Raw genomic sequence first — 26,293 nt, 5'->3', positions numbered from 1 at the left:
GCCTTGTCTTTAAGTTACCTTCTCGGAAAAAAAATTCCAAAAGGTGCACAAAGCCATGCTGACTGTACCTGATCAGGATTTGACTCTGCAAGTGACAAGCAGTAGATCTTGTCCCTCAGAATTCCCTCCAATACCTTCCCTACAACTGAACTCAGGCTCACGAACCTGTACAAACAAGAGAAAATCTACAGATGCTGGAAATCCAAGCAACACACACAAAATGCTGGAGGAACTTAGCAGGCCAGGCAGCATCTAGGAAAAGATTACAGTCGACATTTCGGGCCAAAACCCTTCAGCACCAATCTAGTTTTCTGGCCTTCCCTTGCTACTGTTCTTGAACAATGGAACATTAGCAGCCTTGCAGTCTTCTGGGACTTTGCCAGAGGCTGCTGTTGCCAATAATATTTAAAAGCTGCTGTAAATCCTTCCCATTTCCTCTACAATTTCTAAAGGTGATTCTGAGTTTCCAATTGTCTGTAATTTTAGTTCTGTATTCCATATCCCTTCTAACCTCTGTCTTCGGCCTTGTACTTTCCTTCCGTGATATCCAACATAAACTCAAAACTCCACATTGCTACATTGCAGACCTTGGGACTTAGTTAATTTCCACAGACTTAGCTGTATCTTTCTACCTCAGTATGTTTATTTTCTGTCTCTTCTACCAGCTTTTAAAGAACTATTATCTTGGCAATCTTTGCAATTTGTCACAGACATTGCCTTTCTCCCCCTCCCCCTCCAACTTTCAAATCCCTTACTCACTCTTCCTTCAGTTAGTCCTGACGAAGGGTCTCGGCCTGAAACGTTGACTGCACCTCTTCCTAGAGATGCTGCCTGGCCTGCTGCGTTCACCAGCAACTTTGATGTGTGTTGCCTTTATTTACTTATTGTTTTCACACTTCTCCAGCCTGTTGAGGTGTCCATGACTTGAATTGTCAACTTTCTTTCTCTAACACCTCCCCCCGCCCCCAACTCCCTATGCCAAGTGCTTCCAGCAATTTTTACTTTGTATTAGAGATCTAGCATTTGTAGGTTTTTTATTTCCTGCTCCAGATAACTGAGATTATGGTTTAAAGTATGGAGGTCACATGTAGGAGTTAAGTTTCTAGCAGCATGTGTGAAAATTGTTAACAGTAACTGTGTTCTACAGGAATTGTACGTGTACGCAGCAAACTACAATGTCGTTTTCCATTCTTGCAGGATCTTGCTATGTCACCGAGTTACTTAAAGGCAGTTTTCCCTTCCAAACCATTGCCTTGATGGAATAAAATTTCTCCCACCCCAACTTGGGAGATACTTTATCTCTCTGTGAAGTAACACATGACATGTTTGTTTTTAACCAGGCATTGTAAAAAAAAATAATATATGCACACACTGAGACATTGGGTCTGGACTATTTAGAATTTTTACTTCCTCAACAGCTTTTACTGTCTTACTCTGTCCTTCCATTGATCAGCTTGACTTGGAGATATGTTGGCAGAAGTAGATGTTGACAAGTATCATTTGTGCAAAGAAAGGAGGCAGTAAGACTGGGGCATTTTATTGGAAGTTAGTCTTGCAGTACAGAAACAGGCCCTTAGGCCTACCCTGTTCATCAAGTGCCAATTATCAAAGAGGATCCCATGGTTCCCCTTGGGTTCCCTACCTTTTTATGCCACAGCTCCCTTTCTTAATGGTATTGGTCCATGGCATTATAAAGTTAGAGAACCCCGGATCTATATTATCCTATTTACTGACAGTTGATCCATAACCTTTGGTGCCTTAGCAATTCTGGTATTCAATTCTTAAATATTGTTAGAGCATGTTTGGTTGATCCCTGCCTTTCCCAGAGGGGATTTTATTTATTTTGGATATCATTGCTGAAGCTGCTGTTTATCCTGCATCCCCGGTGTCTGTACTAAAGAGACAATTAAGAATCAGCAGCGTTGACAGTAGTAGAGGCACACCTCTTGACTAAACACATTTCCTCCCTCGAACAATGAATAAAGTGAGTTTCATAACAACCCGGTAGTTTTATTTCAGATCAGTAATGCTGTCAAATAATAAACATTTGGGACATGGTCCATCAGTGACAAGTGAAAAAGGCTTAATCAACTGTTTAATGTGCCAGTAGCTTTCAACATTTCAGTAGTTAGTAAAACCTCATCAAATTTCAGGTAGCAACTTCGGCACTTTTGTATTCACATGTGAATATTGAACCTAGTGACATTAGCTTGGGGATTCGACATTTCTGCACAGAAGTGCTAACATTTTCCAGTACATATAGTGATCCTAAAGCTAAGCAATGTAGTAAGTGTCCAGTAACAAATTTATTCATGGTGTAAGGTTTCAACAATGGATATTCAACCTTGCATGGAGTTTCGTGATACCTATTGTTGGATTCTTGAATTGAGTTGGCATCAAATTTGAGGGAAGCATTGGCATTTAGTATTGACCTCAAAGATAGCTACTAATAAAATTCTTACAGATTATATTTTAACCTTGTTGTTTTTCACCACCCTGCCACTAGGCCTCAGATTGCTGGCATCTAACAACCATGATCCATCAAATTAGATGAGCATCCATTCACATTAAGGAAATCTCTTATCAGATCAGGCAGGGAAGGCGCTGCACAGCATAATCTTTGATTAAATCTTTATACATTTTTAAGAGTACTAAATAATTAAGCTCAGAATCTGAAATGCTAGAATTTATAGTTCATTAAGTATTTTGAAATACCCAAGGGAATTATACATCAACTTGAGTCTTAGAGCTGGAGACTTTGCTGCAGAGTAATTTATGCATTTAGAAACTTTGTTTCTGTTTGTGATTCTATTGGAGCAATCTGAAAATAGTGTAGACCTGAAAGGAAATTGAGTTACTGAGGCTGTATGTGCTAAGCAGGTGCAGCAGAGCCTGGTCTCCAAACATCTTGGACTGCTGTCATTGGACCAAGGGCTGTAATTATAAGGAAAGATTGGGTAGGCTGAGTTTATTCTCCTGGCATGTAGGAGGAAGTGGCTTTATCCCAATGCTGTGGATTCTTTAACTTTTGTACATAGTTAAGGTGAGTGGAAAGTAACTTGAAGGAGATTTTGAAGAGCAAATTTTTGACACAGAAGGTGTTGATCATCTAGAATGAGCTGCTAGAGGAGGTAAAAATGTAAGATGTAATTAGAACTTCTGTGGTAATTGAACAGATACTTGGATAGGAAGAATGTAGAAGGATACGGGCCTAAAGCAGGTAAATGGGATTAGTGCAAATAGGCATTAAAGTTGGTATGAATGGGAAGAACTGAACGAGCCTGTTTGTGGATTATGGTTCTTTTTGATTCTGTGACTTCATCCCTTAATGTGGTAGTGTGTATAAAAATTCCACACTTTTTTTAAAAAAAAAACTTCAAACACAGGTGTTTTCCTGTATTCAGAATTGGAATGAAAGCAAGACATCCTTAACTCTGAGGGACTGTCTGAGAAGAGGAGGAATTTCCAAAGTCATGATTATTAATACCAGCAGCTCTGCTGGGATTAACTCAGCAAAATCTGAGCCAATAATCTTATGTGCTGTCAACTGTGTAGTAATCACTATATATTTAAAATATTTGCTGGATGGGTTAATGTAACTTAAAACTTTGCGCAACTTCCTTTGTAGAAACGTTTTCACTAAACCATTCCCACTTTTATTTATTCACCCAAGAACTCTGAGACCCATGGGTTGCACTAATTATATGGTACTTAAAATACCCATTTTTAACCAAATTAAATGAAAAACCACAAGCCAGTTCTTTGTCCCCAGTCTCCCATTTCTTCTGTTATTAGTTCATTGATTTGTAAGTCATGTTCTTGGAGATAAAACCTGAAATACTCAGTGAATTTCCCTTGAATATAACATCTAGCTGAACCAGATTGCCGACGGATATATATCTGTTCTTTAAGTTACATATTACATACAGGTTTGCCTTTTATCTTGGTGACTTTGTACCATTGTAATGAGCAAAGATAATTAAACTGATAAAGCTTTCTGTATTCTTGAACACCTTCATTGTGTTATGACAGACAGAATTGCAAACATAAAGCAAACTTCCATTGATTTTATATCTTCTGGCAAATATCAAGAGCTCTAAGTTTGTATTTAGATTTTTATTGAACAACTGCTCTAAAGGGCTTGGAGCACTTTCACAATTCAGGCCTTGTAGTCAAACAACAATCATCAAATTTTATAAATGTTCATAACTTTTGTATATGACATTAAGCTGTTGCCATTTTGGATTGTTTATTCCCAGTTATAGAAACGTAGAAAACCTACAGCACAATACAGGCCCTTCGGCCCACAATGCTGTGCCAAACACATACGTACTTTAGAAATTACCTATGGTTGCCCATAGCCCTCTATTTTTCTAAGCTCCATGTACCTGTCCAAGAGTCTCTTAAAAGACCCTATTGTATCCGCCTCCACCACCATCGCTGGCACCCCATTTCACACACTCACCTCTCTCTGCGTTTTTAAAAAAAAACTTACCCCTGACATCTCTTCTGTACCTACTTCCAAGCACCTTAAAACTGTGCCCTCTCGTGTTACCCATTTCAGCCCTGGGAAAAAGCCTCTGACTATCCACACGATGAATGCCGCTCATCATCTTGTACACTTGCTATGGAGAGATTATGGTGAACCTTCCTTGATAATAATCAATTGGGAGATGGCCATTGGATCTATGCAAACTCTCAGGAGAGCAGTCCCATTCCACCTCCATGTTAACCTGTACCATGCAGCAGTTTCTTTCACATGCCTCTCAAATGCCTTTTGATACTTTCTTGACACTTGACTACACTGAGGGGTCATTTTCAGTCGCTGATTTACACATCGGCATATCTTTAGCTTGTGCAACAAATCTGTACTTGGTAGAAACCTGTGCAGTGGTGGAGAGAATGTTAATCCACACAGACTGTACCCAAAGTCAGTATCAACCTCAAATGTGTGGAGCAGTGCTGACTGCTGGAATACCATACTGTCCTCGTTAATCAACCCTCTCCTTGTTTGTGTCAACTGTCTTTGTAGTGCAAATCAGTTGAGTCTGCTTACCTAAAAATTGTCCTATACATTAATAACACGTTAGGAGACTTCAGCAAGTGAGAAAAGGAATAAACAGTTGACGTTTTGCACCAAGGCCCCTCATCAAGCTTTTGGATCATTGGGACCTCTCTTGGCGCAGGCGTGACCTGTACAAAAAGGGCGGGTTACACTTGAATCCTAGGGGGACCAATATCCTGGCAGGGAGATTAGCGAGGGCTACTGAGGTGACTTTAAACTAGAATGGTTGGGGGGTGGGAATCAAATTAAAGAGGCTAGACGAGAGGAGGTTAGTTCACAACAGGGGGATGGGATCCAGTGCAGAGAGACAGAGGGGTGTAAAGTGAGGGTAGAAGCAAAAAGTAGTAAGGAGAAAAGTAAAAGTGGCAGGCTGACAAATCCAGGGCAAGCATCAAAAAGGGCCACTTTTCAACATAATTGTATAAGGGCTAAGAGAGTTGTAAAAGAGCGCCTGAAGGTTTTGTGTGTCAATGCCAGGAGCATTCGTAACAAGGTGGATGAATTGAAAATGCAGATTGTTATTAATGATTATGATATAGTTGGGATCACAGAGACATGGCTCCAGGGTGACCAAGGATGGGAGCTCAACGTTCAGGGATATTCAATATTCAGGAGGGATAGACATGAAAGAAAAGGAGGTGGGGTGGCGTTGCTGGTTAAAGAGGAGATTAATGCAATAGAAAGGAAGGATATAAGCCGGGAAGATGTGGAATCGATATGGATAGAGCTGCATAACACTAAGGGGCAGAAAACGCTGGTGGGATTTGTGTACAAGCCACCTAACAGTAGTAGTGAGGTCAGGGATGGTATTAAACAGGAAATTAGAAATGTGTGCAATAAAGGAACAGCAGTTATAATGGGTGACTTCAATCTACATGTAGATTGGGTGAACCAAATTGGTAAAGGTGCTGAGGAAGAGGATTTCTTGGAATGTATGCGGGATGGTTTTTTGAACCAACATGTCCAGGAACCAACTAGAGAGCAGGCTATTCTAGACTGGGTTTTGAGCAATGAGGAAGGGTTAATTAGCAATCTTGTCGTGAGAGGCCCCTTTGGGTAAGAGTGACCATACTATGGTGGAATTCTTCATTAAGATGGAGAGTGACATAGTTAATTCAGAAACAAAGGTTCTGAACTTAAAGAGGGGTAACTTTGAAGGTATGAGATGTGAATTAGCTAAGATAGACTGGCAAATGGCACAAAGGATTGACGGTGGATATGCAATGGCAAGCATTTAAAGATTGCATGGATGAACTACAACAATTGTTCATCCCAGTTTGGCAAAAGAATAAATCAAGGAAGGTAGTGCACCCGTGGCTGATGAGAAATTAGGGATAGTATCAATTCCAAAGAAGAAGCATACAAATTAGCCAGAAAAAGTGGCTCACCTGAGGACTGGGAGAAATTCAGAGTTCAGCAGAGGAGGACAAAGGGCTTAATTAGGAAGGGGAAAAAAGATTATGAGAGAAAATTGGCAGGGAACATAAAAACTGACTGTAAAAGCTTTTATAGGTATGTAAAAAGGAAAAGACTGGTAAAGACAAATGTAGGTCCCCTACAGACAGAAACAGGTGAATTGATTATGGGGAGCAAGGACATGGCAGACCAATTGAATAATTACTTTGGTTCTGTCTTCACTAAGGAGAACGTAAATAATTTTCCAGAAATAGTAGGGGACAGAGGGTCCAGTGAGATGGAGGAACTGAGCGAAATACATGTTAGTAGGGAAGTGGTGTTAGGTAAATTGAAGGGATTAAAGGCAGATAAATCCCCAGGGCTGGACGGTCTGCATCCCAGAGTGCTTAAGGAAGTAGCCCAAGAAATAGTGGATGCATTAGTGATAATTTTTCAAAACTCGTTAGATTCTGGACTAGTTCCTGAGGATTGGAGGGTGGCTAATGTAACCCCACTTTTTAAAAAAGGAGGGAGAGAGAAACCGGGGAATTATAGACCGGTTAGCCTAACGTCGGTGGTGGGGAAACTGCTGGAGTCAGTTATCAAAGATGTGATAACAGCACATTTGGAAAGCAGTGAAATGATTGGACAAAGTCAGCATGGATTTGTGAAAGGAAAATCACGTCTGAGGAATCTCTCAGAATTTTTTGAGGATGTAACTAGTAGAGTGGATAGGGGAGAACCAGTGGATGTGGTATATTTGGATTTTCAGAAGGCTTTTGACAAGGTTCCACACAGGAGATTAGTGTGCAAACTTAAAGCACACTGTATTGGGGGTAAGGTATTGAAGTGGATAGAGAATTGGTTAGCAGACAGGAAGCAAAGAGTGGGAATAAACGGGACCTTTTCAGAATGGCAGGCAGTGACTAGTGGGGTACAGCAAGGCTCAGTGCTGGAACCCCAGTTGTTTACAATATATATTAATATCTTGGATGAGGGAATTAAATGCAGCATCTCCGAGTTTGCGGATGACACGAAGCTGGGCGGCAGTGTTAGCTGTGAGGAGGATGCTAAGAGGATGCAGGGTGACTTGGATAGGTTGGGTGAGTGGGCAAATTCATGGCAGATGCAATTTAATGTGGATAAATGTGAAGTTATCCACTTTGGTGGCAAAAATAGGAAAACAGATTATTATCTGAATGGTGGCCGATTAGGAAAAGGGGAGGTGCAACGAGACCTGGGTGTCATTATACACCAGTCATTGAAAGTGGGCATGCAGGTACAGCAGGCGGTGAAAAAGGCGAATGGTATGCTGGCATTTATAGCGAGAGGATTCGAGTACAGGAACAGGGAGGTACTACTGTAGTTGTACAAGGCCTTGGTGAGATCACACCTGGAGTATTGTGTGCAGTTTTGGTCCCCTAATCTGAGGAAAGACATCCTTGCCATAGAGGAGAAGGTTGAAAGAAGGTTCACCAGATTGATTCCTGGGATGGCAGGACTTTCATATGAAGAAAGACTGGATGAACTAGGCTTGTACTCGTTGGAATTTAGAAGATTGAGGGGGAATCTGATTGAAACATATAAAATCCTAAAGGGATTGGACAGGCTAGATGCAGGAAGATTGTTCCTGATGTTGGGGAAGTCCAGAATGAGGGGTCACAGTTTGAGGATAAGGGGGAAGCCTTTTAGGACCGAGATTAGGAAAAACTTCTTCACACAGAGAGTGGTGAATCTGTGGAATTCTCTGCCACAGGAAACAGTTGAGGCCAGTTCATTCTCTATATTTAAGAGGGAGTTAGATATGGCCCTTGTGGCTATGGGGATCAGGGGGTATGGAGGGAAGGCTGGTGCAGGGTTCTGAGTTGGATGATCAGCTATGATCATAATAAATGGTGGTGCAGGCTCGAAGGGCCGAATGGCCTACTCCTGCACCTATTTTCTATGTTTTCTATGTTTGTCAGGACTGGAAAGGAAGTGGGTAGAAAGTGGGGTGAGGGGAAGGAGTACAAGCTTAGAAGGTGATAGATGAAGCCTGGGGGGTGGGGGGGAATGAAGTGAGAAACTGGGAGGTGATGGGTGGAAAAGGTAAAGGGCTGAAGAAGGGCAGTGTTGATAGGAGAAGAGTGGTGGACCACAGGCAAAAGTGAAGTGGGAACGGCACTGGGGGGATGTGATAGGCAAATAGGAGAAGAGAAGAGAAAAGATGGGAGCCAGAGTGGAGAATAAATGAATGGGGAGAAGAGAAAATTACCAGATGTTAGAGGAACCAATTGTTCACGCCATTAGGTTAGAGGCTACCCAGACGGAATATGAGGTGTTGCTCCTTCAACCTGAGAGCGGTTTCCCTGTGGAAATGGGAAAGGTCATAGTCTGACATGTCAGAATGGGAATTAGAATTAAAACAGTTGGCCACCGGGAAATCCTGCTTGTTGCAAAAGGAGAAAAAGTGTTTGACAAAGCAGTCCCTCAGTCTACATCCAGGTCTTACCAATGTAGAGGAGGCTGCATTGGGAACCCTGGATACAGTAGATGACCCTGACAGATTTGTAGGTGAAGTATTGCCAAACCTGGAAGGGCTGCTTGGGGCCCTGAATGGAGGTGAGGGAGGAAGTGAATGGGCATGTATAACGCTTCCACTTGCAGGGTTATTAGTGGGGAGAGACATATGGAGAAGAGAGCCACAGAGTGATTCCTGTGGAGAGTGGCGCACAAGGCAGGAGGAACGTGTGTGTTGGTAGGATCCATTTGAAGATGTGGGGAATGAGGTGCTGGATGCAATGGCTCATGGAGTGGTAAGTAAGGACAACAGCAATTCTATCCCTGTTAAGGTGGCAGGAAGATGAGCTGAGGACAGATATTCGGGAAATGGAGATGCGGATGACCATAGCATCAATGGTAAAGGAGGATATTTCTGATGTTCTGGCAAGGGAAGTCTCATTCTGGGAACGGATAGAGTGGAGACGAAGGAACCGGTAAAAGGGAATGGTATTTTTACAGATCAGAGGGCGGGAAGAAGTATAGTCATGATAATTGTGAGAGTCAGTAGCTTTATAAAATGTATCAGTAGACAGTTTGTCCCCAGAGATGGAGACAGATAGACTGAGAGAGGTCCCTTAAATGGGCCAAGTGAATTTAAGGGCACGATGGAAGTTGCAGGCAAAGCTGATGAAATTGACAAGCTCAGCATGAATGTATGAAGCAGCACCAATGCCATCATCAATGTAGCGCAGAAGTCCTAGCTGTAAGTCCTATATCTTGGTTACCTTTTGTTTTCTGGTTTACTAATCTCATCTTATAACTTCATACAATTTGTTTTCTTTTCTTTGCTTTCCTCTGACCAAAGGCACAATTGTATGGAAACATACCTGGAAAAGAAAAATCATGTAGGAGAAAGAGGGAAGATATAAACTTAAGTGGATCAGCCATTTAAAAAAAAAAAGGGCAAAGTCCCTCAATATTCATTTGTATTGTGTGATTCAAACCCGAGGAAAATCAACAAGCTGTTTATTCACGAGCTTTCATTCATGTATTTTAACCCCACAGCATAGGAAAAAAAGAGACTTGTTTTATACATCCCTAACTTACACTAAATGCGCTCAAGTGGAAAGCAAGTAGAAGTCCATATCTTACATATCCATGCCAGTTCAGTGGATCATAGGCTTCTAGTCCTGTTTCTTAATTTTGTTTAAGGTGTTGAGTTGTGAACTTAAACAAAAATTTCTGCCTCATTTGGATCTTGCATGTTGTGTATAGCCCTGAGTATAGTTTCCCCTAACCTGCTGTACTCTATGAAAGATGGTTCTTTACATAGGCTATTTTGCTGAAGTCAATCACTGAACCATTAAACTTTTAAATTTCTGGCTTTTAGCTCATTTCAGGGAGGGAAAGAAATATGGCCACCTTGAGTATCACTGGGGACTAATTAGCCTCTGCTGACATATGAGTGCTGTTACCATTGTTAACTTGGAAGCGGGTGACCAACACAAACAAATTTAAAAGAAACTTAATATTAATGTTGCAAAATGTACTGCATTAAACTTGAAACATTTTCATGTTATATCTATTCTTGATCACTATCTTATTGAATTTTAGATAATACTTTAGGCGAAAATGGTTCAAGAACTCATTCAACATTAGCAGTTCGAGACAAAGTGCTGACCAAACCAACTTTTCACAAAGAGCCTGCAATAATAGAGCTGCCATCATCTGATCATGTTGGACTACAGTGCAATCGTGCAGGTACCACACTTCATACACTTGATGGTTTGAACTCTATGGAATTACCTTCATACCAAAATACCTTTATGAAAGCAAAGAAACCTGAGCACTCTGTTTCCAACTTTTCTAATGAGGCCAGTTATGATTTAAAACACAGTGGATGTAATGAAGACAATGTGAAATTTGTGGACCCTGGCGTGGTAGCTAGATCTCCAGATACTGCCTGTGAAAGCAAACATATAAGCAGTGACTATGAAAATCAGCTAACAGCTCAAACTGATAGGCTTCAGAGAGTAAAACGATTTCTAAGTATTAACTGTGAAAAGAATTTGCAATTTACACACCGGAGAAGCCCAACCAGTGAAGCTGAATTTCACTGCAATTCAAATCTCAGTTCCTTAGTGGGAAGGATGGCTAATAAAGTTCCTCTTGCATTCAATAAAAAAGAAAACAGCATGTATGATAAACCTTTGATTCCCCTAATAGGTGTAAAAAACGGGGTTCAGCTTTTCGAAGAACGCAAAACCACCTCAGTGGATGCTGGAAATAACATTGAACAAAACCTCAAAATCAGATATGAAGACTTTCAAGCAACCCAAAGGGAGAAAACAGTCATTGATCAACATGAGGCACAATACACATTTTTTCCTAGTGTGGTGCTTCCCAATTGTCTGAAGTGCCCAGAAAAAGTCTTCAAGTCTCCTAAAGTTCAGAAACAAGACGACCATAAGCCAAAGCACAAATTAAGTAGAAAGAAATCGAATGGTGCACAGGTGACAAGAAAGTCTGCAGTTACAAAGATAAATGCTCAATCCACTGAATTTTCTTGTGACAGTGGGTTATTGCAAAATAAAGTGCCACTGGATCACAGTTCTGTTCCATCTTTAGGTAATGGGCTACCAATATCATCCCAAAACTTTAACATGACAAGATCTTCAGAAAATGGCCTGGAGGGTCAATCATTTCGACTAGCATGCAGTAAATATACACTCCGAACTAAACGGAAAGTAAGCTATGATGCTGAAGACAATGAACTGATCCAAGGCGCAGAAATTTTGAAGGCAAGTCCAATTCAGCTGGAATGTTCAAGAATCAGTGATACTGTAGCAGATCGATCCCAGCGGTCACGTAAAAGGAGGAGGCTTAATAAGAAGGAGCCTCCTGTGATAATAAAATATATTATTATTAACCGATTTAAAGGTAGAAAAAGTATGTTGGTTAAGATAGGGAAAGTGGATGCAAGTAAAGACCATGTTGTGCTCGATGATGATAAACTGCAGAAGTATGAGAAGCTTTCACCGTTAAAAGACTGGTGGCCTAAGATTACTGACCCCCCTGTTGTTAGCAAACCTTTTACAGCACCTACACCAAAGAGAGGAAAGAAACCAAAAGTTCAAGCGAGTTTAAAAAAAAGAGCTGGAAGATTCAAAAAATTACAAAAAAAAGAAAAACTGAGACCCACGAGCCAAAGTCAAGTAAAAACGAGGAAGATAGAATTTGCACCCCTCTCTCCTCCTTCACCTTGCTATAGTGCTGAGGCTGATGACTGTTTAACAGAATATAAAGATGTAATGTCTAAACTTGGCTTCATGTCAGAGAGAATGCCAAGTCCTACTAAACCATCACCACCTCGATGTTGGTCCCCAAGTGAAATGCAAGAGGATGGAATGCTAACCTTTGCTTCGGTAGAAGATGACATACTTGTAAGAGACTGTGATCCATGTGCTTTAAGGAATTCTGATGAGAAAAGGCTAGTGCAAAGTAACAGAAATAATGACAAAAAGCAAAGTTTAAAACCCAGGAAAAAGTCACCCTCCAATGCTAACTATGTAGCAGCTAAAAAGACAAGAGTATCACAGAAATCTAGGCAGGTTGTTGTAAATGATGAAAAAGAAGAACATAAAGGTAAACATCGGAAAAAAACTAGAAAAAGATGGACACGGAAACAGAAAAGTAAATTTCCAAATTTCAGTGAAAAACCAGCAACCTCTCAAAGTTTGGAAGTGCATGAGCAAAAAGGAAGCTGTGAACTGGTCAATGGTGAACTGACTACTACTTCTAAAGAGAAAGTCAGAAGCGGGCTTTGTAGAGATTTTGAAAATGTACTTGTTACGGAATCTGAAACTGCTTGCAAGAATGATGAGCAACCTAGTGTCCCTCTTAGCCTCTGTTCAACAGGGCAGCTTCCTTCAGCACAGCCCTATTCTGAAGAAATTCAAGGGGAATCTGGGGGTTACTATTGCTCTTTGCTGGAAACTGATGAAAATGCAGATCTACCTGCCTTTACTTATCCACCAGTTGAACAAGTCTCAGATACACTATCTCAATTAGCAACATCTTCTCAGTCCCAGTTACATTTCAGCCTTAGTCAAACAAGTCCATCATGTACACACACTGATTCTATTTGTATGTTGGATAACAAAACTCCAATGAAAGAAAATTTCAGGTTATCAATGGATGCGAACCTTGCATCACAGGCAGGACTTGCCCTTTCTCAAAACGAGCATTGCTTTGATCATTTAACAGCAGTTTCTGCAGGTCCATGTTCTTCACAGCCTGTGCAGTATTCTCATTTGCCAGTTCAATCTGCTGAAGACATGTGCAGACTACAGAGAAACAATTTATCCCAACAAATGTCACAGGTTATTAGCCATGTGCAAACTGGTAATCAACAAGGTTCTCATCTTAAAGAAGCTCAAAGTGGAGAGAACTCGCACTTGTATGAACCTGAGCAAAATTCAACATTACCCCAATCAGAGCTTGTTCCTGATGGCAAAGCAAACCACTCATCTCAACAGTTCCAGCAATCGAAACTCTATCAGCAGTCAAAACCTACTCTACCTTTGCCTGAGAGAAATCAACATTCCACATTTTCACCTGTGAATGATGCTACAAGCCTACCTGCCAGAGTTTCTCTGTCAGGAAGTGGAAAGGACGGTCATTGTCTTAACTTTACTCCAGGCAGCCACAATAGATTGTCAAAAAAAGTTTTTGAAAGGGAGCAAGAAACGAACAACATTTTGGATATATCTGATTTCACCCCTCCTCGAATAAAGCAGAAGGCGGTGTCGGAAACTTTTTTGGAGACTGATCTCATGCCCCAATCTCAAAAATCTGACCAAAGAGTAGTAACAGATAATCAGACTTCGATAAGTAATGGTCAGTCTAGTCTCACTGTGTTGAGAGAGATGCTGCAGAAAAGGCAACAAAAAGCACAACAATTGGATGCTCGAAGTCCTCTTCCAAAACCACAGTTTCAAAGAAATATTTCTCATGCAAATGAACAAAATGAATTCAATAAAGGTTCTGCTGATGCAGACATCTCTGGTAGTGCCGCTTTTGCTCATTCAAAATCTCCAAAAGATGCTTTCTCCAAAAAAACAAAAAATTCTCGAAGTGCCAAGCATGTACAGAAGAAAACCAAAACCACAAAAAAGGATTTGACTAAGAAATCTCAGGCTTCTCAATCCAAATGTCCTTTTTCCGATGACAGCCCTGTTTTCCATTCAGATGCCGGCTTTGATAGCTGTTATAGTTTTGATAATTTATCTCCTGAACTTCCCCAGTCATACAATTTTGATATCAATACCGTTGGACAAACCAGATACTGTACTATATATTCTGGATGCCAATTCATGCCGGCAGCTGAGCAAAATCTGCCTCAAAAGTTTCTGAGTGATGTTATTCAGGAGTCTGTTCCTGCCCAGACAATAATAGAGACCTGTATGTACAAATCTCAGAATAGTAAACCCCAACACCTCGAGCAGGTAGCCCGGTCCACAGACAGTACGGAGTGGGCTCGGCCTGACTCAATAAGCCCTGATCTTTTTGAGAAGTCCTCTTTAGACAATGGAGAAAAGTTGAAAGAATTGAATAATAATTCTAATGTGCCAGTTCAGAATGCACTATCAGCCTCTCCTGAGTCATCAGGTACGCATTTATCTGGAGTATCAATAATGGAGCTCAAAGACCAATCACCTATTCAATGTCTTGACTCTGTAGAAAATGAATCTTCCTGTAGTCCTATAGTGTCATCCAGCAGCCAGATAATGCTATTGGATGAGGGAAGTGGAAGAGAGTGTGACAAATCTGAGGTCTGTCTTTCTGGCCTTTCTACTGGTTCAAGTCCAAATGGAGCGATGGGATTTATTGGTGATGACATTGTACCGATGAGCTGTGAAGATCCAGAGCTCTGTGTTTCCAAATACAGCAATGATTCCCCAGTGACATCTCATGGTTCTTCAGCATCTGTCAGTTCGCCGTTACAAACCAAAAGTTATGTCAACCGTACAACAGGTGCCCATGTTTTAAAGCCTTTAATGTCACCACCAAGTCGAGAGGAAATAGTAGCAACTCTGCTTGATCATAACCTGGCAGAAACTGTCTACCAGGAGCCATTCTGCAGTGATCCTTCAGATGCTCCAGAAAAACCCTGGTAAGAGGTCTAATTGCCCCTGTATCTAACTTAAAACTAAAAATAGTTTACACTCTAATAGTGTTGTTATACTTTGAAATATCTTGTTCAGATTATTCTAATGCAAGTTTGCTAATGCAGTGGTCCCCAACCTCCAGGCCTTGGACCGCTACATTGCCGCGAAGAATGCAGTGGTGCGGCGGTAGTCGGAACGCACCCAGCACATCTTTAAGAAAAAAGCCAAAATAAACAAGCTCATTAATTAGGTGCTGCCCGGCACGAAAATGTCGGCCCAGGTCAGAGGCGATTGCCGATTGCATCACCTCTGATCTGGGCTGACATTTATGTGCCGGGTGGCACCTAATTAATTAGATTGTTTATTTCGGCTTTTTTCTTAAAAATGTGCTGGGTGCGTTGGACTACCACTGCACCACTGCATTCTTCACGGCAATTTATTGGTCCGCGGCCAGGAGGTTGGGGACCACTATGCTTATGTAACAAAAATGTCCTTGATATACAAGTTTCAACATTCCAAAACATGTTCCCTCTGTTATTTAAAAAATTCAGACCATGCCCTTCCCAAATTTTCCCTCTTGTCAACAGTTCAGAGTTCTTTTCTTTGTGTTAATGGAGTTGTTTTTGGAACAAACTTTATCTCCTATTTTCTCAGGCATGAGTCCTCCTAATATCGATAATACTTTTCGTTATCTGTTTATTGAAGGTTTTTGTTCTTTTATACAGTACTAGAATATTTTAAGAACTGTTTTGGTCTGCAGAATGTCACCAAAAAAGTGAAAGAGATAACTCAGAATTTGCTCCAAAAGAATTAGATTGGTGTTCCAAGCTGCTACTATGATAGTCAATTTGTGCACCTCCCTTTTTGCTAGATTTTTTTCCAGTCAAGTGAGACATGTACCTTAGCTTTAATCTCATTGTGCCACTAATGAGGGATTTACCTGTTTTTGCGGGTCTTTACATATTTGAATCACAGCTATAGAATGTGTTCAATTTAGTAGTGGTGAATAGTTTATTTCTTGCAACACACAAAATGCTAGAGGAAGTTCTGCTGAAAGATTTCAGCCTGAAACGTTGACTGTACTCTTTTCCATTGATGCTGCCTGGCCTGCTAAGTTCCTCCAGCATTTTATGTGTGTTGCTGGATTTCCAGTATCTGCAGAATTCTCTCTTGTTTGTGTATTTCTTGCAGTGAATTTAGTCCACTTGGTCAGAACATCTTCATTCTGAAGAAATACAAGATGGTTTTCTGCTGCAGATAATCCAACCCCTGTGATGTGATTACCATATTCCAGCCTGAAGGGAGGTTGTCTGTATGTTTTCACGATACAGGCAACCCCTACGTTGTGTCCAGTTGGATAACAGAAATTATCTTGCAAGTTAATGCTCAAAAATTTGAGACATGGAATAAAATTTGCTCTTTCAGAATTTATGTGAAAAAATAAATACAACTTTTTTTAAACTTTCGTTTAGTGACATGCAGATGAAACAACTGTGCATTATGAAAAATTGTGACATAATTAACTAAAGCTGTAGGATTGAATATCAAGTCTCAAATTTTCTAGGAATATTGTATCATCTCCCCCACAGCATTGGAGGTTTGCTGAATTAGGGAATGTAGTTCCAAAAACATTTTGGAAATAATTTTATAAAGTGCAATGATTCAGTTAGGCAAGTATCCGGAGTATTAACTAAGTGATATAGTAAAGGCCATTTGCTAGCAGAAAGAAAACTCCCTGCAAAGAAGCTAATGGCCAGGTGACTTATGTTTGCAACAAGTTTTGACTGTACTGATTATCAGTTTTAAGTATGCAAATTAAAGCTGCCTAGTACCAATTTATCCCTTTTCAAAGATCTTGAGTTTTCAACTGGAAACAGCTATAGTCTCCCCTTCTAAATAGGTATGCATATAAAATCTGTTCATTACTTTAGGTTAAATTCAGAAACATGTATTACCATTTCCTGGATTTGGTCATTCCAGCAATTTTCGTAATGATATAGCTGTGGCTTTTTAAAGCAGAAATAAACTGCTGGAAACATTCAGCAAGTCGGGTAGCAACCATGTAAAGGGCAAGTTAACTTTTCATGGATAGAGGACGAACAATTCAGTATCATTCTGAAGGGATGGTGGTATTGGAAAGGGGGTGTGGTTCGATAGGACAAGGAGAGTAGGTAGGGTGGGGCAAGGGTTGGCCAGAGGATGAGCTATAAATGAGAATTTGATCAACAGACTAATGGAGTAGTTGCAAACAGTATATTGTTCATAAAAAGTATTGAGAAAACAAAGACAGTTGGAGAGTGAAAACATGTACAAAATAGGGTAAGATTTCTAAGATGTAGGAATGTGATCTGCCCAGTAGGTCAGGCTTTGCTAATGGGGGGGGGGGGGGGAGAGAGAGAAAAGGACCATTATCCTTCTGTGACCTTGTCCATTCTGATACAGACACATAAAGGAAGTATTTTAATACTCAATTATACAGCTGCAGATCTGAAAATTGCAATGTACCCTCCAGTTTATGTTGGGCCTCATTGTAAAAGTGCAAGAGGTGACATACAGATGGAGAACTAGAGCAGCAGGGAACAGATAGCTTCTGTGGATTGAAGCTGGTGCTCCACAAAGGCTGCTTCACCCAGATAGATAATTTGGGTGTCAGGATAATGAGAAGTGGAGGTGAACGGACAGATGTTGCTTCTCCTGTGGTTACATGGGAAACTGCTGTAAGACTGGACATGGTTGATGGTAAAGGAAGAATAGAGCAGTGAATTACAAACAGTAACAGTCCTTTTGAAATGCTGAAAGGGAGGGAAAGGAGTTGTATAAAATCCTAGCAAGTTTGGGACAGACTAATTGTGCTAGCTGTAGGTGTGTAGATTGGTAAAGGGTATTTGTCACCATTCTGTCTTCTGAGATAGAGAAAGATCAAAAGAGAAACATCAGATGGACCATTGATGCTAAGAACATGATGGAAATTGACAGCAAAAGTTATGACATCTCTGAGTTTTGTATTGTAATGAGAAGAGTTGATGGAATGGACCCAAGTAGGACTGAAAGAAAGACTGTTCTATGTACAAAGTACGTATATGTCACCCAACACTACCATGATTGCCTATTTTCTTGTGGGCATTCACGGTAGAACAAAGAAACACAATAGAATTAGTGAAAAACTACACACAGAGACTGACAAATTGTCACAAATACAAAAAGAAACAAGTAATAATTAAGTGAATAAAACTGACAACACGAGGTGTTCTCCTTGAGAGCTAGGCCAAAGGTTGTATTAATAATCTTGTATTCCACAAAAAGATGGATTTAGCTTTAAACAATGCAAGTTCCCTCAAATGTAGAGAATGTGTGTGGAGAAGTTGTTGAATGTGAGAATGAGTCAAGCTAGGTGAATGAGTGTCAGTGGAGGGGAGCTAGTTGTGATATTGTTCAAGGAGGAAACTGAGGGACATTGGACTATCTTATTTGTGGTATAGACATCTACATCCATGGTAAAGATAAGTCGACTGGAACCAAGGAATTTGACTACTGAAAAAGTTGCAGAGGAGTTTTGAAAGTGTCACTAATTATAAATGTTAGAAATTGGACTGGCGAGAAAGAATAGAAGGGAAATTCAGAAGGGGTTGTGAAAAGGTGACAAAGCAAGGAAGTAGGTGGAATCAGAAGAATCTGGAGGAATTTAAAAGCTGTCTGAATTTGCGTCTTTGATGTCAGAAGGGAGGGATAAAGGTCATCTGCAAATGTGAATCCAGTAAAGAGTCGAGGTAAACTGCGGACCATGATAACTTTGAGTTAGAGTGAGGAAGTGTCGCAGAATAAGGTCGAGAGTATGCATGCAGGGCATTACACATGGATCTCAGGGTGCACTGCGAAAATGAGGTTTCCCTGGTCCTTGCCTTCCAGACCATCCTTCACAATTTCCACCACCTTTAACCTCTCCCTCTCTCCTTTCAGCCATTCATAGAGACCAGTATCTCTGAGAATCTAGATTTGTTCCTCCATCTCTGCCATCCACTCCCTTTATAATGGGACTTGCTTATTCAGCTGCGGGAAATGCAAAACTTGTCCTTTCACCTCTTTTCCCACCATTCTGGGATCCAAATGATCTTCCTAGTTTAAGCAGCATTCCACTAGCAGAATTTAGTGTACTGTATTTGGTGTTCACAGTGTGGTCTCCTCTACACTAGAGAAACCCAACTCAGACTGCATGGGCACTTTGCTAAATACCTGTATTCCGACCATTAGGCCAACCCTAAGATGTTTGGTGCCTTCCAGTTTAATATATTTGTTTTTTTTTGGGTTTAATTTTGTTTATTCAGGGCCAGATGGTCTGCATCCCAGGGTGCTTAAGGAAGTAGCCCAAGAAATAGTGGATGCATTAGTGATAATTTTTCAAAACTCGTTAGATTCTGGACTAGTTCCTGAGGATTGGAGGGTGGCTAATGTAACTCCACTTTTTAAAAAAGGAAGGAGAGAGAAACCGGGGAATTATAGACCGGTTAGCCTAACGTCAGTGGTGGGGAAACTGCTGGACTCAGTTATCAAGGATGTGATAACAGCACATTTGGAAAGCGGTGAAATGATCGGACAAAGTCAGCATGGATTTGTGAAAGGAAAATCATGTCTGACGAATCTCATAGAATTTTTTGAGGATGTAACTAGTAGAGAGGATAGGGGAGAACCAGTGGATGTGGTATATTTGGATTTTCAGAAGGCTTTTGACAAGGTCCCACACAGGAGATTAGTGTGCAAACTTAAAGCACACGGTATTGCGGGTGAGGTATTGGTGTGGGTGGAGAGTTGGTTAGCAGACAGGAAGCAAAGAGTGGGAATAAATGGGACCTTTTCAGAATGGCAGGCAGTGACTAGTGGGGTACTGCAAGGCTCAGTGCTGGGACCTCAGTTGTTTACAATATATATTAATGACTTGGATGAGGGAATTAAATGCAGCATCTCCAAGTTTGCGGATGACACGAAGTTGGGTGGCAGTGTTAGCTGTGAAGAGGATGCTAAGAGGATGCAGGGCGACTTGGATAGGTTGGGTGAGTGGGCAAATTCATGGCAGATGCAATTTAATGTGGATAAATGTGAAGTTATCCACTTTGGTGGCAAAAATAGGAAAACAGATTATTATCTGAATGGTAGCTGATTAGGAAAAGGGGAGGTGCAACGAGACCTGGGTGTCATTATACACCAGTCATTGAAAGTGGGCATGCAGGTACAGCAGGCGGTGAAAAAGACGAATGGTATGCTGGCATTTATAGCGAGAGGATTCGAGTACAGGAGCAGGGAGGTACTACTGCAGTTGTACAAGGCCTTGGTGAGACCACACCTGGAGTATTGTGTGCAGTTTTGGTCCCCTAATCTGAGGAAAGACATCCTTGCCATAGAGGAGAAGGTTGAAAGAAGGTTCACCAGATTGATTCCTGGGATGGCAGGACTTTCATATGAAGAAAGACTGGATGAACTGGGCTTGTACTCGTTGGAATTTAGAAGATTGAGGGGGGATCTGATTGAAACGTATAAGATCCTAAAGGGATTGGACAGGCTAGATGCAGGAAGATTGTTCCCGATGTTGGGGAAGTCCAGAACGAGGGGCCACAGTTTGAGGATAGAGGGGAAGCCTTTTAGGACCGAGATTAGGAAAAACTTCTTCACACAGAGAGTGGTGAATCTGTGGAATTCTCTGCCACAGGAAACAGTTGAGGCCAGTTCATTGGCTATATTTAAGAGGGAGTTAGATATGGCCCTTGTGGCTACGGGGGTCAGGGGGTATGGAGGGAAGGCTGGGGCGGTGTTCTGAGTTGGATGATCAGCCATGATCATAATAAATGGCGGTGCAGGCTCGAAGGGCCGAATGGCCTACTCCTGCACCTATTTTCTATGTATGTTTCTATGTATTTAGAGTGATGCAGCACGGTAACAGGTTACTCCAGCCTAATAAGCCCATGCCACCCAGCTACACTCATGTGACCAATTAACCTCTTAACCCTTTCATTGTAATGTTGGAGGAAACTGGAGCACCCAGACAAAACCAATGTGGTCATGGGGAGGCATAAAAAACTCCTTATAGACAGTGGTGGAATAGAACCTTGGTCACTGGCACTAACTGAGACACCCCATCCACTCCTGCTCATTTTCATTCTTCATCCCATTCCTACCCTGCTATAATAAGGCCCAGCATAAACTTGAAGGATAACAACTTGAGATGTGTCTAGATGTGTTGCTGAGTTCTGCGCCTGACATCAAACTCTACCGTTTCAGTAACCAGCTTTCTGTGTATCAGAATGGGTCAGGTAATATTCCCTCTCCATTCACACAGAGCAGACCTGCTGGGCACACCCTGTAGCCCTTGCATTTCACAACTCCACTATTCCTTTATCTGTGTACTTGCTCTTTAACTGTCCTCCGTTGATAACTTTTATGAACAGTCAATTCTATGGCAAACTACCCCCATTAATCAGTTGACCAGATTACCTATTTGCAGCTTGTTCTCACAGCAGCCCTGACCTTGCCTTGCAGTAAAACTTGGGTAAATTGTAAGATGACTATTTGGAAATCACGGTGCTTTTCACTTTGGCTCACCAGGTGATGTTTCCTGTGCTGCTTTTCCATTCACCAGGTCCCAATTCCCTGCAGTCCCTTTCCACTCATTGGGACCACCTCCACTTGCCAGAGTCCCTTGAAACTGGGATGGTTTCTATTCTACTGTTTAATATCTAAAATGCAGTGAATTAAAAGTGTGTTAGAGTATTAATAGGAATGCATCCAATAATCTGAATTAACAGACTTGTTTTACTGTATTCCTTTTGACCTAATTGCCCATCATCCTTACAGCGTGATACTACCTTGTTTTCTTTCCTTCTGATGAGGGGGCTTCAACCTGAAACATTAATTCTGTTTCTCTTTCCATAGATGCTATCTCTGACCAGCTGAATATTTCCAACATTTCCTGTTTTTATTTCAGACTTCCATCATCTGCTGTTTTGTTTCTCGAGGCTTTTTAGAGGCATGGTTTGTCCCACTCCTAAATTCATAGGTCAAACAGAATGTAGAACAGCAATATTGGTTGCAATCACACTACATGCGAAGATTGCAGCATGTAAACCTAAGATGATTGTTGAAAGTGAAATGATTTGTACAGATTTGCAGTTATGACTTCATTGGTTCATTACCTCAAACCAAAATTGATGCCCAAAACTCTGCTTAAATTCTACAAAATGAAAGTTTATATCAGTCATCCAATGAAGTACCAGATATGAACACATCCTGGGAAAAAGGTGAAGAGCTATGTGCAAAAAGATTGTTTGAGCATGCCACATTAATTTGACATATTTGTGCTGTTTTTCCTCTCAAAGATGTGACCTAATTTGCTGAATATTTCCAGTACTTTCTGCTTTTATTTCAGTGTTCCAGTCTCAGCAGTATTTTACTTGTAGGTTTTAGAATGATCCTAGCAATTATTGTCTCCTTTGAAACTCAATTAAGCGACTTTTGTCCTGCTGACTAAATCATTCTTTCCATCAAAAATAGGGAGATTGGAGGCCGAATTTTGACAGTTGAAACCAGGTTACCCAATGAATTGCCAGAGTTTGATGGTGATTTTTCACTGGAAGGCCTGCAGTTCTGGAAGATGGCTTTATCAGCAATGACACAAAATGCTAGGCCTGGCTCTCCTGCCTTCACTGGAAGTAGGCAGTCTGCTGCTCAGATAGCAGGCATTGCCTCAGGAACTTCTGAAGACTGTAAGATTATAATACTACCATGCAAAAACCCTCCTAGTTTACAAAGGGTGCAGTTGTGGCTTCAGGCAAAACGCGAGTATGACCATTCAAAGAAATGTTCAAAAAGTCAGGGTGCTGTAACCGAGAATGCCAACCAGGATCAGTGCTTGCAGCCTTCACAAGCTGATCAAGCTTCCACATCTGAAAAGGCGGCTACTGCATTCTCTTCAATTACAGTTGAAGAACAAGCAGCAGAGCAGACTTGTGAAAACAACCCCTCTCCTGAACCACCACTCCTGAGAACACCGGAGCAGAAGCAGAGGTCTCCAAGCCATGTATCTAAAGTGGCTGAGCTATTTGAAGATGAGGATGATTACTACCGTGCATATAGTTCTCCTGATTCACCACTGATATCTCCATGGCAGCAACCAGCTTCCCCCAATACAAGGCAGTGGGAGCCAAATGAAGGCAAGGATGTAGCTGATCCATCACCAGACATCAACAGGGAGACTACAGATGATTTTCTATCACCGACCCAGAGCAATATATCTCCAAGTACTGGACAGAGTGATGAACAGCTAATGGAAAACTCCCCCCTTCAGCCTAAAAGAGAAGCTGCTCAGAGTTCTCTTTCTGTTCTACATAGCACACCCTTGATACACAGAAATAAAAAGGATGGAATTCCGGAAGTACTTTACTGTACTCCTATACAAATGGGTGAGTAATCATACTTGTGATAGAAATTGTATGTTAAAGAGGAACTGTAATTATAATTAATGCATTTCATGTTGGAATTCCAGTTTAGCATCTTTATACAGGCTTTGGTATGTTACTTATTAAAAAATAAATGAATTACACTCAGTAGCCACTTTATTAGGTACACCTGATCGTGAGTGCAATGTTAATCAGCCAATCGTGTGGTTGCAACTCAGTGCATAAAAACAGGCAGACACGGTCAAGCAGTTCATACCAAATATCAGAATGGGGAAGAAATGTGATCTAAATGATTTTGACTGTAGAATGATTGTTGCTGCTAGATGGTGGTTTGAGTATCTCAGAAACTGCTGATCTCTTGGGATTTTCACACAACAGTCTTTAGAGTTCAGAGAATGGTGCGAAAATTTTATTTTAAATCGAGTGAGTAGCAGTTCTGTGGGCAAAAATGCCTTGTTGCTGAGACGGGTTGGAGGAGAATGACCAGACTGGTTGAAGGTGACATTGGCTCAAACGACCTCACATTCCAACAGTGGTGTGCAGAAGAGCATTTCTGAACACACTTTCGAACTTTGAGGTGGATGGCCAACAGCAGAAGACACCACAATGGATTCCACTCCTCTATCAAATAAAGTGGCAACTGAGTGTATACAGTGCTTGTATAAAAAAAAAAAAAAAAAAAAAAAAAAAAAGTGAGTCCCACAGCTAATCACCTCAGGACCTCAAGTGCAACACAATTTGCCTGGTCCTTCGTGCCCACCCCTATCTCACGCTTACATTTATAGACAAAAGTGAATGTTGCCTTTGTGCTTAAATAGAAAAGGACAAAGTAATGCAGGTAGTACGGCCATCTGAAGAAGGCAAGGCTATCCAGTCCAAAAACCTGCTCTGTTGTTCAATGGCTGGGCCATCTCTCAGCACCACGTTCTGCACTAGATCTATATCCCCTCAATTCCTGGAATATCTAAAAGTGCTTTGAATATACAGTGCCTACTTTAAAAAGTAATCATCCCCCTTGGAAGTTCTCATGTTTTATTGTTTTACAACATTGAATCACAGTAGATTTAATTTGGCTTTTATTGACACTGATCAACAGAAAATATTCTGACCATATTCTGAATATGTATATTCGATCCTGATCACTGTCTGTGTGAACTTTGCACATTCTCCCTGTGAGAAATTTTTTCTCAATGCTCTTAGTTCCCTTACACATCCCAAACACAAGCAGGTTGGTAATTGACTGCAGTAAATTTCTCCTAAAGCCTGAATTCTGGGGGTGTTGATAGTAGTGTGGGGACAGTATAAAGGAATCATTACAGGTAGGTCCTTAATGGTCAGCATGGACTTGGTGAGCTGGAGGCTCTTTTTCTGTTCAGTAGGAGTGACTTGTGCTTTAGCAGAATGTGCTTATGAACATCTTTGTTTAATATATAAATTATTTAAACTTATTCAGAGCCCAGACAGCAGAAGATAATTCAAAGAAGGGCCAGTAATTCTGACTCCTTGAGAAAAGTGCTGCTAACAACTCAACTTAAGGTAACTCCCTTTTTTTAAAAAAGTAATTGCTGTCACTGATACTGGAGTAACAGGTCAGTTACTTCACTTGCAACTTGTAGCTCACTTCTATTCAGCATAGGCATTTAATTTCTTAAATGTTTGAGTCAAGAACTGGTAGGTAAATGACATTGCCAATGTCTTCAACAATAATTTCATGGTCACCTTTGATGTCAGTTTGTTAAAATAGTACAATTTGAGCTTTTATCTCAAAATTGATGGTTCAGAATTCTAGTATGGTTATAGCACTAACAAGCTGTATGCTGATGACCTGTGGTCTATAACCTATGTTGCTCATGGATGCAATAGCTAAACAGTATACTTGACAATGCTTCCTCCCGCTCTGCCTCCGATGAAGTCCCCATTTTATTCTCCCAGTTCGTCAGTTCTCCGTCGTATCTGCTCTGATTCCACACAGGTTCCTCTGAGCTGCTTTCCTCCCTCCTGAATTGTCGTTTCTTCTCTACCATTGTTGACAGAGCCCTTGACTTCATCTAATATCTGCACCACCACTTACACCCCCCTCTTTTCATAGATACAGCAAGGATAAACTTCCCCTGGGTCTTGCTTTCCAGGTCATTGAGATCTAACTGATTCCTGACTCAATATTGCGTTCTATAAATTCAGGAACTTGCTTTTTGTTTGTATCAACTGGTCACTTTGGATCTTCCATCTAATCTTGTCTCCGTTTTCCCTTCTGCAACTCTGAATTGCACATTTATTTTCACTCTGTCCTCACTTCACAGCTTTTTCACTTGCTTCACCTTCTTTCTTTCTACCTTTCTCAACAGTCTATCTTCATGGCACCCCTCACCTCTACCCCGCTCTCTCCATACCTAAAACGCATTTGTTTTAACAGAAACATAGAAAACCTACAGCACAATACAGGCCTCTCGGCCCACAAAGTTGTGCCGAACATGTCCCTACCTTAGAAATTACTAGGGTTACCCATTGCCCTCTATTTTTCTAAGCTCCATGTACCTATCCAAAAGTCTCTTAAAAGACCCTATCGTATCCACCTCCACCACTGTTGCCAGCAGCCCATTCCACGCACTCACCACTCTGCTTTTTCAAAAAAAGAACAACACCTTACCCTTGACATCTCCTCTGTACCTACTCCTCAGCACCTTAAACCTGTGTCCTCTTGTGGCAACCATTTCAGCCCTGGGGAAAAGCCTCTGACTATC

At 41.1% G+C, this 26,293-nt stretch overlaps 1 protein-coding gene across 3 annotated transcripts in view; it reads left to right on the top strand.

The window, feature by feature from the left end:
* rev3l (REV3 like, DNA directed polymerase zeta catalytic subunit) overlaps positions 1 to 26,293 on the top strand; it is a 219,401-nt gene that overhangs the window by 129,443 nt on the left and 63,665 nt on the right. For 2 of the 3 annotated variants that reach the window (XM_072246606.1, XM_072246613.1), the window contains exons 13-15: positions 10,556 to 15,116; positions 22,648 to 23,555; positions 25,006 to 25,088. In XM_072246606.1, coding sequence (XP_072102707.1) covers positions 10,556 to 15,116; positions 22,648 to 23,555; positions 25,006 to 25,088 — 5,552 coding nt within the window. The remainder of the gene's footprint in view (positions 1 to 10,555; positions 15,117 to 22,647; positions 23,556 to 25,005; positions 25,089 to 26,293) is intronic. The other variant, XM_072246620.1, reaches the window with a different exon arrangement.

Source organism: Mobula birostris, chromosome 2, assembly GCF_030028105.1.
Source record: "Mobula birostris isolate sMobBir1 chromosome 2, sMobBir1.hap1, whole genome shotgun sequence".
NCBI lineage: Eukaryota > Metazoa > Chordata > Chondrichthyes > Myliobatiformes > Myliobatidae > Mobula > Mobula birostris.
The sequence above is the reverse complement of the archived record's forward strand: the minus strand, read 5'-3'. Positions and strand labels throughout refer to the sequence as shown.